Source organism: Uranotaenia lowii, chromosome 3 (assembly GCF_029784155.1).
Source record: "Uranotaenia lowii strain MFRU-FL chromosome 3, ASM2978415v1, whole genome shotgun sequence".
Lineage (NCBI taxonomy): Eukaryota > Metazoa > Arthropoda > Insecta > Diptera > Culicidae > Uranotaenia > Uranotaenia lowii.
In genome coordinates, this window is record NC_073693.1 from 247,606,300 (window position 1) to 247,625,087 (window position 18,788).

The 18,788-nt window shown below is 29.3% G+C and overlaps 1 protein-coding gene across 5 annotated transcripts in view; it reads left to right on the forward strand.

Annotated features, from left to right (window-relative positions):
* The window catches only part of LOC129755947 (ras-specific guanine nucleotide-releasing factor 2-like), a 546,013-nt gene that overhangs the window by 338,687 nt on the left and 188,538 nt on the right, over positions 1 to 18,788 (forward strand). For all 5 annotated transcript variants that reach the window (XM_055752664.1, XM_055752665.1, XM_055752668.1 and 2 more), the window contains one exon: positions 2,523 to 2,685. In XM_055752664.1, coding sequence (XP_055608639.1) covers positions 2,523 to 2,685 — 163 coding nt within the window. The remainder of the gene's footprint in view (positions 1 to 2,522; positions 2,686 to 18,788) is intronic.

Sequence of the window (18,788 nt, forward strand, 5' to 3'; positions counted from 1 at the left end):
ATTTAAAAAAATGCTCTCTAAAATCTAAATTTGAATAAATTTTTACAAATTACATTTATTTCCGGAAGGTGTAGCAAAGCACAACGGGTCAGCTAGTAGATTAATAAAAACATTATCCTCTATTCCAGAGAGATGATAAAAAATAATAAGAATAAGTGAAACATCTTAAGTTTTGAACTCAGAATATATTGCCACCGTCTGTTGGAATATTGATTCCTGGAAAGAACAAAACTTAGAATCCATGTTTTTAATATCAAAAATTTAGATTTTTTCGGTTTCCAAGATCTTCCTGGAAAACACAACCATTCAGGATTGAAAGACAAACCTACTAAAAATATTACAATTTCTTTTAATGTTTGACTGAAAAATTCGATTAAACTTATTATTATTAAGCGTATTAAGCGGAGATTGAGAAAAAAATCAATCTCTGTGATAATGAGTTATCGTTGACCGTGAAAAACAAATAAATAAACTTATTAAACCGATTCTTTAAAACTTGGTAAATTTATTTAAAAATTTAAACAAAATATGAAGATGAAAAAAGTGTTCAACATTTCAGAATAAATTTTTATTAATAAAAAACATCGTACCATTTTACAACTTATTCAAGGAATATAATTTTTAACTCACGGAATCATAGTTTTGAAGCCTTTGTTTTAAACATTTGTTATATTTAGAAGTCCTGAAATCTCATCTTTTGTCAGATTTCATTTCACCTCGAGTTTTGGTGTTATAATGTTTAAAAATTTTAAAGTTAAATTGAGCTAAGTTTTGAGTTAAACCAACCATAAGTTTACAAGAAAAAAAACTTATTCCGTATTTGAGTCTCAAATCACAAGTATTTCAAAAATTACTTAAGAAAGTTAAAAAAAAAGTTTTATTTCATTCGACAAATTTATTAAATCCGGAACAAATTGCATATTTGCATTCAGGGCACCCAAATCAATCGTAATAAGTTGTTAAATTATTTGCACATTGAAAAATTTGTATTTTATGGTCTTGGGATATTTTGCAAATTGCTTTCGAATGTGAAATTGCATATAAAGTAAAATAATTTAGGCTGGAATAATTTTGTTTTGATAATATTTTATAGCACCATAAAAAGTCGTTTATGTAAGGACATAAACGACTTTTTTCAAAAATTCAAAAGCTACAGTGAGTATTCAACACTTGTTACATGGTTTCCAACTTTTTAATGTGTAAAATTAGCATTCGATGCATGAATTTTGATGTTAAACTGGTTGGTTTCAAATTCTAAACTTGTTTAGTTACACTTTTCAATCCTAAACCCATTCGTATGATAAGGTTTTGTGGGTCAAGATTTTAGATTCAACACAAAAGGTTAATCAAGTTGCAATTCTTAACTGACAATAAAAAAAAGTTTTAACTTGTGAACGTCATGAAATGGCGTAAAATTATATGTCTTTGGCCTAGAGTGATTTGAGATTGAATTCTGGAGGCGAGTCAATTTTCTGGCATGTTTCGCACGGCTTTGTTACCTAAAACTTAAAAAATAACATAAAGATAACGTTTCGTAAGCAGTAGAGTGTAAAAATGTTCATTTTCAATTTTCCGGGATCCCGAGAATTTCGGGCCAGGCCGAACTTTTCCCCATTTTTTTATTATATATCCGGACAAGTCCGGGTAAAATCCGGTAATCTGGCTAGCTTCAATTTTCTTGTTTGATTTTAACTTACAATAGGTTTTATTAAAAAAAGCCTTGCATTTCGTGAAAAAATTCAAAAAATTAATCCAATTTTAAAAAATGAAATTTTTGAATTTCGCAGCTCAAATCAGATTCATGCAAACTCGATCCTAGTTACAAATTTTAGTTAGAAATTTGGTTCTTGAAAAAAACTGCATTGCCAATAATGTTTAACAATATGCCAAAACATACGGGACTCCCTGCAATTTCTTTGTTCTTTGGCTCGAACTTGAATCCAAAACTTGAATTTCAATCAGATTCGGAATTTCAAAACGTTTTCTGAAATTTACATGAAAGCGGTTTCTAAATTTAGGTATATGATTCAAGAACTGAACTCAGCTTTTTAGTCCTCAACCATGAATCCATAATCATAATTGTTTTTCCATTGATTATTCTCTATTTCAATTTTGTATTTCTTATCCTCCTAGCATATCTTGATAAAAATAATAAAAAAAATCGAATGATGAATCTGTATCGTCATTTTGAAGCTTTATTTTGTTTGAATTTTGCATTAGAATGAAGTTAATTATCTTCCAATCTGGATACAAAAAGCTTTTGTATTTTCATTCGATTTTTTTTTCAACACATGCTTTATTTATGCAAATTTGAAATGAATGTGACAAATTCAAGTTCGGGGTCAAGATTTTCGCTTTTGATTCATCTCAAAGAAAATTTGTCCACATTTTATTTATTTTTTTCAATACAGAGTAGCTTGCCGGTTAAAGTGGGAATGGAATTCAAATCGCTCTCCGTTTTCAAAAGTTTTCACCCAATTGATATCCCTAACACAAACACTAATTAAATCTCTCTCTTCCAGATCCAACATGGCGGCCCGGGTCGCTGCCATTGAGAAATGGACGGCCGTGGCCGACATTTGTCGCTGCCTTCACAACTTCAACGGAGTGCTGCAGATTTGCGCTGCCTTCACCAATGCTGCCGTCTACCGGCTGAAGAAAACCTGGGACAAAGTACCGAAAACAGTAAGTTCACTTGACAATAATAATGATGATCAGCAAACTACGGGCATGTTTGTTGGTAATATTCCGAGCAGCCGAAATGCCCGCAAAGATCAGAGTTCCCGGCTGTTTGGACACTATTTTAGTTCGAAATTCTGTAGGCCCAACCCCCGGGCCATTATTTTGCGATGGGCCGATGCCAAAAATGTTCGGGAACAAAATAAACACCAGTAAGTGTGAAGGCCAATAGCACAGGCAGCTCTAGCTTGTAGTCTGTAAGCTATGCTTCCTGGCATGGCATTTTGTTTGCTTCCGGTATGTTTTTAAGGCATTGAAAGATACGTGCTATTTTGCGGATAGATGCTAATGTTTCTGAACCTATAAATTTGGGTGGCTTACCGGGGAAGATTGGGGATGCAAAGACTGACACAAAAAAGGTATTGTTTAACTTTTGGGGATGTTAAAGAACATTTGAAAAAAATTACAAACAAATTCAAAACGTCTATTCTTTTTCATTTCAACATTTTTACTCCTCTTTCCTTCTATTTTTCTTACATCTTATATTCCTTTCTTCAATTCTTCCTGAAATCCCTTTATATTCCTGGGCATTCTACATAAAAAATTATTTTCAAACATCAAATTTTTACATTTTTACATTTTTACATTTTACATTTTTACATTTTTACATTTTTACATTTTTACATTTTTACATTTTTACATTTTTACATTTTTATATTTTTACATTTTTACATTTTTACATTTTTACATTTTTACATTTTTACCTTTTTACATTTTTACATTTTTACATTTTTACATTTTTACATTTTTACATTTTTACATTTTTACATTTTTACATTTTTACATTTTTACATTTTTACATTTTTACATTTTTACATTTTTACATTTTTACATTTTTACATTTTTACATTTTTACATTTTTACATTTTACATTTTTACATTTTTACATTTTTACATTTTTACATTTTTACATTTTTACATTTTTACATTTTTACATTTTTACATTTTTACATTTTTACATTTTTACATTTTTACATTTTTACATTTTTACATTTTTACATTTTTACATTTTTACATTTTTACATTTTTACATTTTTACATTTTTACATTTTTACATTTTTACATTTTTACATTTTAATATTTTTACATTTTTACATTTTTACATTTTTACATTTTTACATTTTTACATTTTTACATTTTTACATTTTTACATTTTTACATTTTTACATTTGTACATTTTTACATTTTTACATTTTTACATTTTTACATTTTTACATTTTTACATTTTTACATTTTTACATTTTTACATTTTTACATTTTTACATTTTTACATTTTTACATTTTTACATTTTTACATTTTTACATTTTTACATTTTTACATTTTTACATTTTTACATTTTTACATTTTTACATTTTTACATTTTTACATTTTTACATTTTTACATTTTTACATTTTTACATTTTTACATGTTTACATTTTTACATTTTTACATTTTTACATTTTTACATTTTTACATTTTTACATTTTTACATTTTTACATTTTTACATTTTTACATTTTTACATTTTTACATTTTTACATTTTTACATTTTTACATTTTTACATTTTTACATTTTTACATTTTTACATTTTTACATTTTTACATTTTTACATTTTTACATTTTTACATTTTTACATTTTTACATTTTTACATTTTTACATTTTTACATTTTTACATTTTTACATTTTTACATTTTTACATTTTTACATTTTTACATTTTTACATTTTTACATTTTTACATTTTTACATTTTTACATTTTTACATTTTTACATTTTTACATTTTTACATTTTTACATTTTTACATTTTTACATTTTTACATTTTTACATTTTTACATTTTTACATTTTTACATTTTTACATTTTTACATTTTTACATTTTTACATTTTTACATTTTTACATTTTTACATTTTTACATTTTTACATTTTTACATTTTTACATTTTTAATTTTTTAACATTTTTAAATTTTTTAATTTTTTTTAAATTTTTACATTTTTATATTTTTAAATTTGTTCATTTTTACTTTTTCAAATTTCTACATTTTTACATTTTTACATTTTTACATTTTTACATTTTTACATTTTTACATTTTTACATTTTTACATTTTTACATTTTTACATTTTTACATTTTTACATTTTTACATTTTTACATTTTTACATTTTTACATTTTTACATTTTTACATTTTTACATTTTTACATTTTTACATTTTTACATTTTTACATTTTTACATTTTTACATTTTTACATTTTTACATTTTTACATTTTTACATTTTTACATTTTTACATTTTTACATTTTTACATTTTTACATTTTTACATTTTTACATTTTTACATTTTTACATTTTTACATTTTTACATTTTTACATTTTTACATTTTTACATTTTTACATTTTTACATTTTGGCATTCTTACATTTTTACATTTTTACATTTTTACATTTTTACATTTTTACATTTTTACATTTTTACATTTTTACATTTTTACATTTTTACATTTTTACATTTTTACATTTTTACATTCTTACATTTTTACATTTTTACATTTTTACATTTTTACATTTTTACATTTTTACATTTTTACATATTTACATTTTTACATTTTTACATTTTTACATTTTTACATTTTTACATTTTTACATTTTTACATTTTTACATTTTTACATTTTTACATTTTTACATTTTTACATTTTTACATTTTTACATTTTTACATTTTTACATTTTTACATTTTTACATTTTTACATTTTTACATTTTTACATTTTTACATTTTTACATTTTTACATTTTTACATTTTTACATTTTTACATTTTTACATTTTTACATTTTTACATTTTTACATTTTTACATTTTTACATTTTTACATTTTTACATTTTTACATTTTTACATTTTTACATTTTTACATTTTTACATTCTTACATTTTTACATTTTTCATTTTTACATTTTTACATTTTTACATTTTTACATTTTTACATTTTTACATTTTTACATTTTTACATTTTTACATTTTTACATTTTTACATTTTTACATTTTTACATTTTTACATTTTTACATTTTTACATTTTTACATTTTTACATTTTTACATTTTTACATTTTTACATTTTTACATTTTTACATTTTTACATTTTTACATTTTTACATTTTTACATTTTTACATTTTTACATTTTTACATTTTTACATTTTTACATTTTTACATTTTTACATTTTTACAAACATTCTTATTTTTGCTTGCTTTAACTTTTCTCCATTCAACCTTCTGCATTTGTTTCTGTTTATCGATTTCAACTTTTCATTTATCCTTTCTTTTTCCAAAATCATTTCATTTGCTCAACTGCTTTTAGCCATTTTTACGCCTTTTTTAAAGTTTTCTTTATTTCTTGTTGAAACTCAAAAATGATTAAAATCTCGTTGAATTTGGTTGTGTTGTTTATTTAAATTCCCGTTTTTTTCTATATTGGAAGGAGTTTTTGTAAATGCTTTCAAATTTCCATACTTCCATTTTCTTGCGTTTTTCAAACTTTCCGCTGCAACATCTCTCGAGAAATAACTCTGAAAAAAATGGTGCTCCTCGGGGGCATTTGAGCAACCCCATTTCGCTGGGCCACGGCAAGCCTTTTTCGGTCCCCAGTTGTTTGCAACTGGAAAGTTTTACACTCCACCGCATCCGCCCGAAGGAATTCTCGTGCAGCTTGTACCTATACCCAGAGAAAATAAGTTCATCGAGTCCATCCCTGCTGGCACCGGAAGTAAATACTCGGGTCCAACTCCGAGGAATTACCAGGATGATGTATGGATGGCCATTGAAAGAACAAGTCCAAGAAAACAATAACCCTTAAACCAGAAAATGGGTTACCAGAAGCCGGCCAGCCAGCCATTCACTAAGTAAGTAGGAACCTATGTAGTATGGCGGAAGCCAAGGAGAATGCGAAATAAATGGACCAGATGGCTCGACCGAACTGGGGCTCTTTTGTGGTGAAAATGGAATAACAACAAATACAGGAAAAAACATCATACGCTAAGGGAAAACCTGGCAATTTTCCCCCGGGGGAGGAGAAGAAAAATAAACTACCATAACACGGAATCTGTTGGGATGAAACATGATGAACTTGCACTTTTGCCCGAAGGGACTGTTTTCTGTTGGGAGCAAAACAGGAGCAGTCGGGATGCAATTTAGATAACCTCGAGAAGGAGTGGCATTCGCTCGAAATGCATTCGAAAATGCTGTGATTTTTTATGTTTTTTGGGATAATTTATAGAACTTCGGATCAAACGAAAGGTTAAGCGTATTTTTCGAAGTAAAGGTGTCCACGATGAAAGTACCACTCACAAAATTGATCCGCAAAATTCGAGTTTTTATCCGATTGCCATAAAATTTTCAGGGATTGACAAATAACTACTAAACTTCATTTTACCATTTTAATCGTATGGCCTTAACTCCGGCCAAAAGATTCTGCACAACCTCTGAATTAACCAGGCGCGGTCCTATAACGTCCAAAAAACCGTGATTAAATACCCGCAAAAGCTCGAATTTCTTTGTTGTTGTTTGTTGGGGTTGTTTATTCAACAAAAAGTTAATTATTCACTTGAAGGCTCAATATTTTAAAAAGTCGCCTTTATTGTTAGAAATTTAAATTTTAGTCAAATTATCCATCGGAGTGTTCAAATTTCCAGTAGGCGTTTAAGAAACGCATGACTTCAATTTTCTAACTTTCTATTTTTTTTTGTCTTTTAGTCACCAATATTTCAATAAACAAATTCAATCGTAATAAACTACAAGTGTTGGTGCCGGATTGAATTCATTTTTGATGAAGTTTTGAGCAGCGAAAAGCTTCCCATTAGGATTTTTTTTGTGTTTCAAAATATTTCTTAAATCGAAGTAATATTATCAATTCAGAATCAGGAACAATCATTATAATAAAACTTTACTTTAAGAATATAAAGCTGATACATTTCTGAAATTTGAATATAAATTTGAATTTAAAATTCTTTTTTCTTCTTTTGTTTACAGCTGGTTCATTGAGAATTTTTAAACTTTACAAAGTCATATCAGATGTCTAATGCTAATTTCATTTAAAAATCGAAAGTAGTGCTTTTTTCACTTGCGTTTATAAGGAATGCATGACTTTTTGCAAAATAAGAATTCAGGTTCTGAATCACAGTAAAGATTCTCTTTCGCGAGTTTTTATCCCCTCAATTTTTCACCATTGAAATATGAATTATAAACTTAAAATTAATAACCTAAATTATGAAATTCAAAAACATAAATTTAATTTTCAAATCTGATTTTATTTAATTCTGTTTAAAATGTATCACATCAAACATTCATATTATGGATGGCCATGAAAAAACTTCAAGTACTGCCAAACAGAAGTCCAAGATAAAATATTCAGAATAAGAGTTTAAATTAGAAAAAAAAACTTCTCTTAAGAGCAACAATAAATCGAAAAAAGAGATAACGTGTTCACTGTGAGTTTTAAGAGCCAAAAAGGAACAAAAAAGTATTTATAAAAGTTGATTCAATATGAAGGAATTCATCTCCAGAACCCAAAATCTGCCTTCAAAACTATAACCCAAGGAAACAAAATCTACATTTTCCGAGGTGCAGAGAATTTGAAAACTGATTTCGACTTATTTAGGAGCACTAAAAGCAAATTTGTATTTTTTTATCAGCTCTTGTTTGCGGTATAAATTTTGAAAATACAAGGTTCATTGAACAAATTTGTGAACTTTTTAGCAAAAGTGTAAAATATCAAAAATATTTAAAAAAGGTTTGAACTTAATGATAAATTTTCATTAAGACTGAGAGTAATTTACCATGAGAAAAAATTATAGAAGAAAGTAACTTTCCCCATTTTGTAAAATACGAAGATTATTTAGACGAAATCTGTATTGTTTTTCCCGGGAATTTGTCAATTTTTGGCATTCTTGCCTCTAATCTATATCGTTGAATGAATAAAGGATCATCAAGATTTTACATATTTTTTGTTGTTCATGTAGGTTTCTCATTGATCGATTTCACTTTAAACTGCTAAGTTTTAAAGTTACTAAATGCCAGTAAATAAGAATGGAGAGAAAAAATCTGACAAAAAATCGAGTTTGAGTCGCAAAAATCTTCTGAAATCAGTTTGCCTCGGTTTTTATTTTTCCCTTGTGAATTAAAACTATTCCCTTAGGGGCCGTTCAAATACTACCTAACACAATCATCTCAAAATTTCTAAGCAAAATCCACAATGCGTAACAATCTGTCCCCCCCCCCTAAAAGCGTTACGTAATATTTGAATGGTCCTTTATAATTCTACAAGGCAATCTATCATGCTAAACAGTCAGAAGATCTTTTAGTGATTTTTAACCAACACTCCTGGATTTCAAGATCACCAGCAATTATTTACCATAAGCACAGCAATTTTGAAACAAGTTTCAGTAACAGACTTTCTTTTTAGTTTTTGAAGAAAGTTAATAATCCTCAATTTATTGTTATTAGTTTTTGTTTCGAAAGTTTTAAAATATTATTTGGATGATCTTGCCGGTTTAAATGTGCTGTTGCTTTATTAACTGTCACGCCTTTTAAAAACTACATTTTAACAGATTTTTATTTTATTTTATTTTTATTTACATAGTATTCCGTCTCACGACATAACTTGCTAAATTTCACTCGGTCCATGGCAACCGTTCTCCAATTCCTCGGGCACCCCACGTTCGCCAGATTTTAACAGATTTATTCTGGTTCCCAGTTCCCAGTAATATAAGCTTGAGCAAGCATTATCGATAAATCTACAATGTATTGAATTGCATCGAACGCACAATACTGAAGAATCACATGTGACATTAAATGAGATTTTTGAGTAGGCCAGATGCATAAAATTCTGAAGACAAGTCCAATTGATGTAATGACATTCGAAAATTACAAATTTTTAATGACATACAGTTGCGTTCAAAAAAGAATGAAATCGCGTGAAGCTGCGCACCCACTTCCAACTTTGACAAGCTGCCATTTCTCTCTCGGTTTATATTTTTTCATGAAAATTTCACACAATCTAGTTCAACTATCCAACTAACAATCCACAAAATTTGAAGCCTTTACAATGACGGGAAACAAAGTTACAGCCATTCCCGTAAAAAAGGGAAATTTAGAACTGCTTCACTAAATTGGCTGTATCTTTGACAATTTTCATTGAAAAATCTTGAAATTTGGTCCAAAGATGTAAAAATGTTTGATCTAATATCAGGCCAAGTTTCGTCAAAAACGATGAACGTGATCAAAAATGGTGCCGGATTGAAAATGAGGTTCATTATCGCCCAGCAGAAGATTTCATTCTTTTTTGGACGGATGTTTGTATGGAAAATATCCTAATCCATGTATTCTTGGTTTTTCTTTCACAAAACAAAAATTTATCACAAATAATGTTGTAAATAGCTAAAAACATCATTCGTACTTTGTTTCGAAAGAGAAAATGTTCCAACAGGGTTCAAAATAAAAAGAACAAAGTTTTAGTAATGGCCTGCTAATTACATCGATAAACAAATTTGATCCACAATTAAATCGAATATTCTATTCGCTCTTTTGTTTCAATACCAGCTCTGTTGGAATAATTTCTATTTCTAAACAAAGCAAGAATGAAGTAACTATCAATTTACAACATTCTTTGTAATAAATGTTGGATTTGCGAAAGACAAACCAAGAATACATAGATTACGATGTTTTCCAAACAAACATCCGTCCAAAAAAGAATGAAATCTTCTGCTGGGCGATAATGAATCTCATTTTCAATCCGGCACCATTTTTGATCACGTTCATCGTTTTTGACGAAACTTGGCCTGATATTAGATCAAACATTTTTACATCTTTGGACCAAATTTCAAGATTTTTCAATGAAAATTGTCAAAGATACAGCCAATTTAGTGAAGCAGTTCCAAATTTCCCTTTTTTACGGGAATGGCTGTAACTTTGTTTCCCGTCATTGTAAAGGCTTCAAATTTTGTGGAGTATTAGTTGGATAGTTGAACTAGATTGTGTGAAATTTTCATGAAAAAATATAAACCGAGAGAGAAATGGCAGCTTGTCAAAGTTAGAAGTGGGTGCGCAGCTTCACGCGATTTCATTCTTTTTTGAACGCAACTGTATGTAACCATTATGCTCCTGATACAAAATTTGAAACTGAAATTTTTCGGTTTCTTAATTTTAGTTTTAATTCAACCATATACTTCTGGATTTAAGAAAGGATTAGCGAAATCTCGGGAAAAGCTTGATAATTTTAATAAAATTTATTTCCCTTCACTTTTTTCCCTTAACCCGATATTTGCCAACGCATCAAAATTGATATAAAATCAATCCATTTTAGAAGAGTTGACGAACCAGAAGAGAATCCATGTACTTGATATTAATTTGAAACAGATTTAAAAAAAAAACCCAAAAGCTAGTAAAAACTCTAATGATTTTAAAGTTATTTTCGTAAAACTTATTTTCATTAATTATTCATGTATTTTGTTTTTTTAATTACATACATACAAAAACCATGATTTTTTATAGGGCTCTTCGAAACTCTGAAATGTTGAAAATTTAAAGTTTTTGACTCTTCTGACTCAAAAGGTTGACGATCACTGACCTAAGGTAGTGGAGACAGTAGAGGAACTGAAGAAAGTGTGGGTTCACATGCAAAAAAACGGTTGATTCCAGGGGCGGTCCTAGATTCTTCATTCAGTATCATTGTTTTTTAGAAAAAAAAAACGATTTATAAAATCAGTTTCTGAATATGAAGCTTCTGGAACCTTATTTTATTTGATTTGCTCTTTAATTTAAAATTTACATTCAAAATTTTCAATTTTAATTGTACTACAACAAATAAATTATAAAAAAAGTGAATTATCTTTTTTTTGTTCATGTAATTCCCCCGCCTTTTAGCTAATGCAGAGCAAAGGCGGGAGCAATTCATGGGAGCTTTTCATCAACATGCCCTCTAGCCTAAAATTTCAACACCTATCAAGCTTTCTCCTATTGGCATACTAATGCCTGTCTATCCACCTTTCTTTCAAATTCTATAAAATAAATTCTCTCTAGTTTTCATTCCGCCGCACATGCCATTAAAATTATAATCATACAAATTACGGCGATTAAAATCATATAACGAATTATAAATTTAAAAAACCAAATATGTGGATAAATTCAGCCAAAATCTAAGAATTTTTTATAAAATAACAAGAGAAAAGCTGAAAAATAAACACACGCAACATCATTTTTATCAAGGCACATCAGTGGCGTTCAAATCTTATGTTAAAGTCCAAAAAAATGTATGCGAATTTATTTAGCAAAAACCAGCTTAAAATTTGAAATTTTCTAAAAATTGTGGATAATCTGGGAGAAAACCAGGTCTTTTTCTTCCGGGCAACCGATTCAGAACGGGCATTAACTAATTTTTTCTTCGAAAATCCGGGTAAGTACGGTTGAAACTGGGCAATCTGGAATGCTAATCTATATTCAAATTAATTAAAACTATCACTTGGATTGAAATAAATAGGAATGGATTGTGGTGTTTTTTCCAATATTTTTATGTTGTTACGCGTCAAAGTTTTAAATAATTTTCGAAATGGTTAATAAATTCAAATATGATTTTGGACATTTCAATTTAACATTTTTCATAGAGGACAAACAGTGTTACGGAGTGCATAATGTAGGGGAGAGTGGGGTATCATGGGCTACTTTTTTTTCTTCATAACTTCATTATAAAAAAATAAATAGAAAAAAAATGGAAAGGTTTTCTTAATTTTTAAGGTTTTCTTAGACAATTTTTTATTTTTTAAATACATGATTTCTCGAACTCTGACTGTTTTGAAAAAAAAAAATTTTAAAGGATTTTGAAACACGATGTTATTTTATGTAAAGTCGCGAATGCCATAAAGATGGTTAAACGACTATAATCGAAACAAAAAAAAATAAAAAAAAAATAAAAAAAAATAAAAATAAAAAAAAGAAACACGATGTGGGAACGTGGGCCACCTAATCCAAAATTGAAATTTCATGATTCATTTTGTTATTTCGAAGCAATTTCAGAAAGTTGTGTATGATAGAATAATTCCTAAAACCTGGCTCCCGAACGTTTTGGCAAAATGTTCGTCTCTATAGCATTAGAAAAGATGGACAAAACATTTTTCATAACTCTTCATTTGCAATAACAAAATTTTATAGATAGCAATAACGTATTTTAAGTTTTGATTGTGTATAAAATCGTCAAAATATAAGTGGCCCAAGATACCCCACAAAATGTGGACCACGATTCCTCACAAGCAACGATTTACAAATTGGTCGCGTTTGTGTGACTTATTTATGTTTCATCAAAAAATCCTTTTCCACGTGAAAGAGCATGACAAAACTAGGATCATAAGCGTATGAGCATATTTTTGTTATGTACTTTAGGTCTCCAACGGATGCAATTTTGCGGGTGCTTGTTTAATTATGTAAGTACATTTTACATATAGAAAAACATGCTTACGCATAGCCACGACGATAACAGTTGGTTTGAGATTTTTATCTCAACACACAGCTGAGATATTTAGAGTGGCCCACGTTACCCCACTCTTCCCTACATATTTTAAATTTTTTTCAAAACTTATGCCTAAACTTTGTAAGGTACACCGGGGTAAGTGTGGACGGGTTTTCGTATAGTTCAACTTTAAAAAATCATAAAAAAATCAGCAGTGGAGCAATTTTGATAAATTGACGATCAATGTGATGCAGAACATGTTTTTTACAAAAGCTGAAGAGATGAGCTCGATAGAAGCAAAGCGAAAAAAGTTATCATGCAAATCGTTATGGACGGCTGGTGTCCTCACTTACCCCGCTTTATGGGGTAAGTGTGGACGGTAGATTTTCCCTTTGATTTCTCAGGAAATTTTCAAAAAATTTGTGATTTCTTGGTTGAATACGTTACTTTATTGCTTGAACCGTCCAAAATTTTGAAAAAAGTTCATGATACTATAATTATAGTGTGTAATTTATGTTACAACACACGAGATCCGATTTCATCAAAAACACAGAACAAATAAGTACTTTACTCAAATTTTCATGATCCGAATGCTTAATATAGCTAAATAATACAACTCATAAAGGATGAAGGACAGAAAATTGAAAAAATGTGTAAACATCAAGTCTTTTTAAAGCCGTCCACACTTACCCCAGGTAGGGCTTGGAGACAAAATTTTAGTTTTTTTTAAATAAACTCTTTTTTCTTAATTTTTAGCAACCGTTTCTTTTCCTAACTGGTTGTTTGGAATGTAAGGATTGTTTCAATGTAGAGTTTTTCATCGAGGGCCAGCTCGTTTAGGAGAAATTTGCAATTGAAAAAGATGCACATCAACTCGACATCGTAGTTGAAAATAGAAAATTACGAAAAAGTCGCTGTAAACAACCGTTATTGTCTGAATCGTATCTTTTTCACAGTTATTGGATAGATTACAAGTAAATTGAACATTCTGCATCAAAAGTTTGAAAAAATAGTGCACAGTATTGTTTTAATAGCCATCGTCCACACTTACCCCGGTGTACCTTATTTATTTTTATTAACATTGTTTTTCGTTTGACGACATAACTTTATGAATTAAAAAAATTCACTCGGTCCATGCTACCTTTCTCAAATTTCTCAGGTATCTCACATTCGTCAGATCAAGCTCAAATTAGTCTTGCCGTGCTTACCGAATTGCAAACCTTTTAATGGAACTCGAATATGGTGCTCTCAGACAATATTCAGCTCTCACTTACATGTTTTCATGTTATGGAAGGTCGAAGAAAAAAACGGAAAACATGCTCCGGAAAAGAGGTGTAAATTAGTTACCGGACAAAAACTATTTTTTTTTTTCAGAGCTTGTAAAAGCTGATTTTGAAAACTGTATGTTGAGCAAGTTCATGATCTTTATTAAAAATACTTTAAGATCATGCCCACAAAAAAGTAACAAGGAGGTGTAAAAACCTTACTTTTCAGTCAATCGTTAAAATAGTTTCAGTTACTGGAGAAAAATTTTGAACAATCTATTAGAAATTTGACATAATTTTACACATTTAACCGTCATTAGATACTCAAGTGATGGAACACGGATTTTTTGACGAAGGTAGCGATTTCTTTCGAACTTATTGACAATCTGCATTTTCTTTAATTATTCTAGCACCAAAACTTATTTTGCACCGGATTATGAGTATGTAAACGAAACATTTTTGGAATAAAACTGTATTTACAAAAAGGTTAATGAATTACACGATTCACGATTCTAGTGAAGTTATTATATTGGTGCTACGATGTTTCTCAAAAATATGATTGACAGACTAACCTGTATCTATTTAATATACAGTTGAAGTTCACTGGTGTTGGGAAAAAGTGATAGAAATTTGAGATTTTGAAAATTTTACCATGCAAAAATGTTTTCAAGATCTTTGAGGGTTGTATTTTTTTACAGCACTGTTTCTATTTCAGCCATATGTGATAGAAATGTTGCTATTTTTGCATCACTGCATGTGAAACTACAACACATGTTGTTAGAAATCTTGAAGGCCACAGATTTCGAAAATGTTTCTGCGTGGCAAAATTTTCAAAATGTGCAAAAAGTTACAAAATTTCTACTACTTTCTCAACACCAGTGAACTTGCCCTTGCAGAATATACAAGATACCTACTCTGTGTGAAAATATCAACTTAAGTTGTGATCTGAATTTTGTTTTTTAAATTAGAATTTGAAATCTGAACGAGCTGTTCAATTCTGAAATATAAATGTGTGCTAATTTTTAGCCCTTATATCAAATTTGGAGTTCAATTCCCATTTCCAAATGATGATTCGAAAGAAATAAGAAGTTTTTGGTCGACTAATGTTGTTTATTCACCAAACCTCTATAAATATTATGTTCATCCTTTTTCAATCCCAATCGTAGAGAGTGCTAATTCTATGGAGAATTTTCACTATCAATCGGAAGAACGAACTAGCGATATTTTACCCAATGTATGCTGTAAACGAAATAACGACCGAGCGAAATAATGTTCATATCTCAGAAACAACACATCACCAATAAGCTAAACAATCTGAAATTAATGAAATTTCAACATATTTGAGAATGAGCAAACATTTTCCGTAAGCGTCCATAGTCTATGAACAGTAGGGTGTCCAAAAATTGCATAATGTCCGGGAATTTGGGGGCTCACCCTTCAAATGGTAGATTAGGATGAGAAGAACACACTTTTGTATGAGGCCGACTAGAAAAAATCATGTTTCGAGGTTCCGCAAACGCGATCTTTAAAAAAAGTTCATTTTCAAAATATTTGATTTTAAATAAATTCTGTGTCCAACAATTATTACAAAATTTATATATTTTATACTAAACTAGCTGATCCCATACGAACTCCGTTTCGTTTTCAACTTGGAATATGTCATGAACAGTTTGTAATTAAGTCAATTGCCAAGCATTTTCCAGATGCACTTCCGAATTATTTGTTAAGTAATAATTGCAAAAATATTGGACAATCACTTTTTCTATCGTCTGCTACTCAATTTGAAATCAGGAACCAATTGACCGTGCCAAAAAAACCCGTGTATAAATTTTGACTCGATCGTTGCATAACAGTGCAATTATTGCCAAAAAATTAAAACCCCTTTCGGTGGCCTCTTATACAATCTTTGATATCTGAAATTGATTGCCTTTCCCTCAAAACTCTCGTATTCAAATTTTCAAAGCAAGCCATTGCATAATAACGTCAATATGGACGACCCCTTCCGCCGACCCCCGGCAAAACATTTGACATCTGAAATCGATTGTCCATCTACGAAAACTACCGTGTGCAAATTTTCATCTCAATCCGATGTCAAATAACGAAGATATTGCAAAAATATTGAAAGGTTAATATGGACGACCCCCTTTGCCGGCCCCTTACACTGAATTTAATACCTCAAATCGATTGCTCGTCCCTCAAAACTCTCGTGTACCAATTTTCATCTGAATCCGATGTATAATAACGACAATATCGCATTAACAGTGAATAGTTAATATGGACGACCCCTTTGACCGACCCCTGTTTGTAATTTGGATGAGTGAAATCAATTGTTTGTCCTTTATAACTCCTGTGTGCAAATTTTCATCCCTATCCGATGTATAAAAACGTCATAAACACTCAGATATTGAAAAGTTAATATGGACGACCCCTTTGCCAGCCCTTTACACTGAATTTGATACCTCAAATCGATTGCACGTCACTCAAAACTATCGTGAACCAATTTTCATCTGAATACGATGTATAATAACGTCAATATCGTAAAAACAGCAAACAGTTAATATGGACGACCCCTTTGGTCGACCCTTTATACAAAATTTGACACCTGAAATCAATTGCTCATCTTTCAAAACACTCATGTGCAAACTTTCAACACAATCCGACAAAAAACAACGTTAATATCGCGAAAACAATATTTGTGTTGTATGGATGACCCCCTTCAGAAGGGGTCATCCGAAAATCTGAAAACATTTTTCATCTTTCCTAGTCCAAATGAGCATCCATGCCAAATTTCAGATCTCTAGCTCTAACGACGGCTGAGTCTATAGAGGACAAACAAACAAACAAATAAACAAACAAACAAACAAACAAACAAACAAACAAACAAACAAACAAACAAACAAACAAACAAACAAACAAACATACAGAAATTGCTTTTTATATATATATATATATATATATATATATATATATATATATATATATATATATATATATATATATATATATATATATATATATATATATATATATATATATATATATATATATATATATATATATATATATATATATATATATATATATATATATATATATATATATATATATATATATATATATATAGATAGATAGATTATTTTGTTTGGGTTAAATTCAACACGTAAAAAATGCAAAATGAACCAAATTTTTATCAAAATTTAAAACAAGCAAGCTATTTTTAAGAAAAAACAAATTTTTTGGTCCAAAAATTTTGTATTGAACTGACCAAAATGTGTACCTACCGTAAAATGTTTTTGATATTAATGCCATCAAATGATGCGAATTTATGTGCACTTAAACTTTGCTGAATCAAATATGATGTTTGTATCATCGTGTGAATAGCTATTTACGGTTTAATGAAAATCACAATTGAGGATATTTTTCATTTCATTTATCTAATTCGTCTTAATAAATCCCTACTTGAAAATCTAAACACTTTCAAAAAAAAGACTAAGGGTGTTTAAGGGAATCATCAGAAGGCCATATGTCAAGTTTGAGCTAAATCTGACAATGGAAAGAGGTTGCATTGATTCACAAGTGTGATAGGGATTCTGAGACATTGTGTTCTGAAGAAGCATAAAATGCTGGTTTTTCATTATTTTTTTTCTTTACCAATTGGCTGCTCAATTATGTTCATTTTATTATAATTTAAATCAAGACTAACATTTTACCTCAAGACTGCAACTCGAATGGACTTGAAACAAAAAGTTATGGCGGTTCAAAGATTGTGTTTTGGAAGCAAATTGTCCTGTAAAACGCAATGAGTAAAATGTACTGAGTATGAGTAAAATGTGTAAAAACGACAATTTACCAACAAAATACAATTTTTGAACAGCCATGACTTTTTTGTTTTAAGTCCAATCGAGTTGCACTCTTCAGATGAAATGTTAGTCTTAGTTAAAATTTCAATGAAATTGACATAATTAAGCAATCCATTGGTAAAAAAGGATGAAAAATCAGTTTTTTATGTTTCTTCAGAACACAATGTCTCAGAATCCCTTTCACACTTGAGATTCAGTGCAACCTCTTCCCATTGTCAGATTCAGTTCAAATTTGGCATATGGCCTTTTGATGATTTCCGTAAACTATCCCAGTCTTTTTTTGCAAGTGTTTTGATTTTCAAGTAGGTATTTATTGAGACGAATTTAAAAAGTTAAATAAAAAATATTTTAAATTGTGATTTTTATTACAGATTCAACCGTCAATAGCTCTTCACACAATGATATGAACAAAAAATATACACAACAACAAATAAATTCGTTAGTTTGTAAATCAAAGGGTTAGAA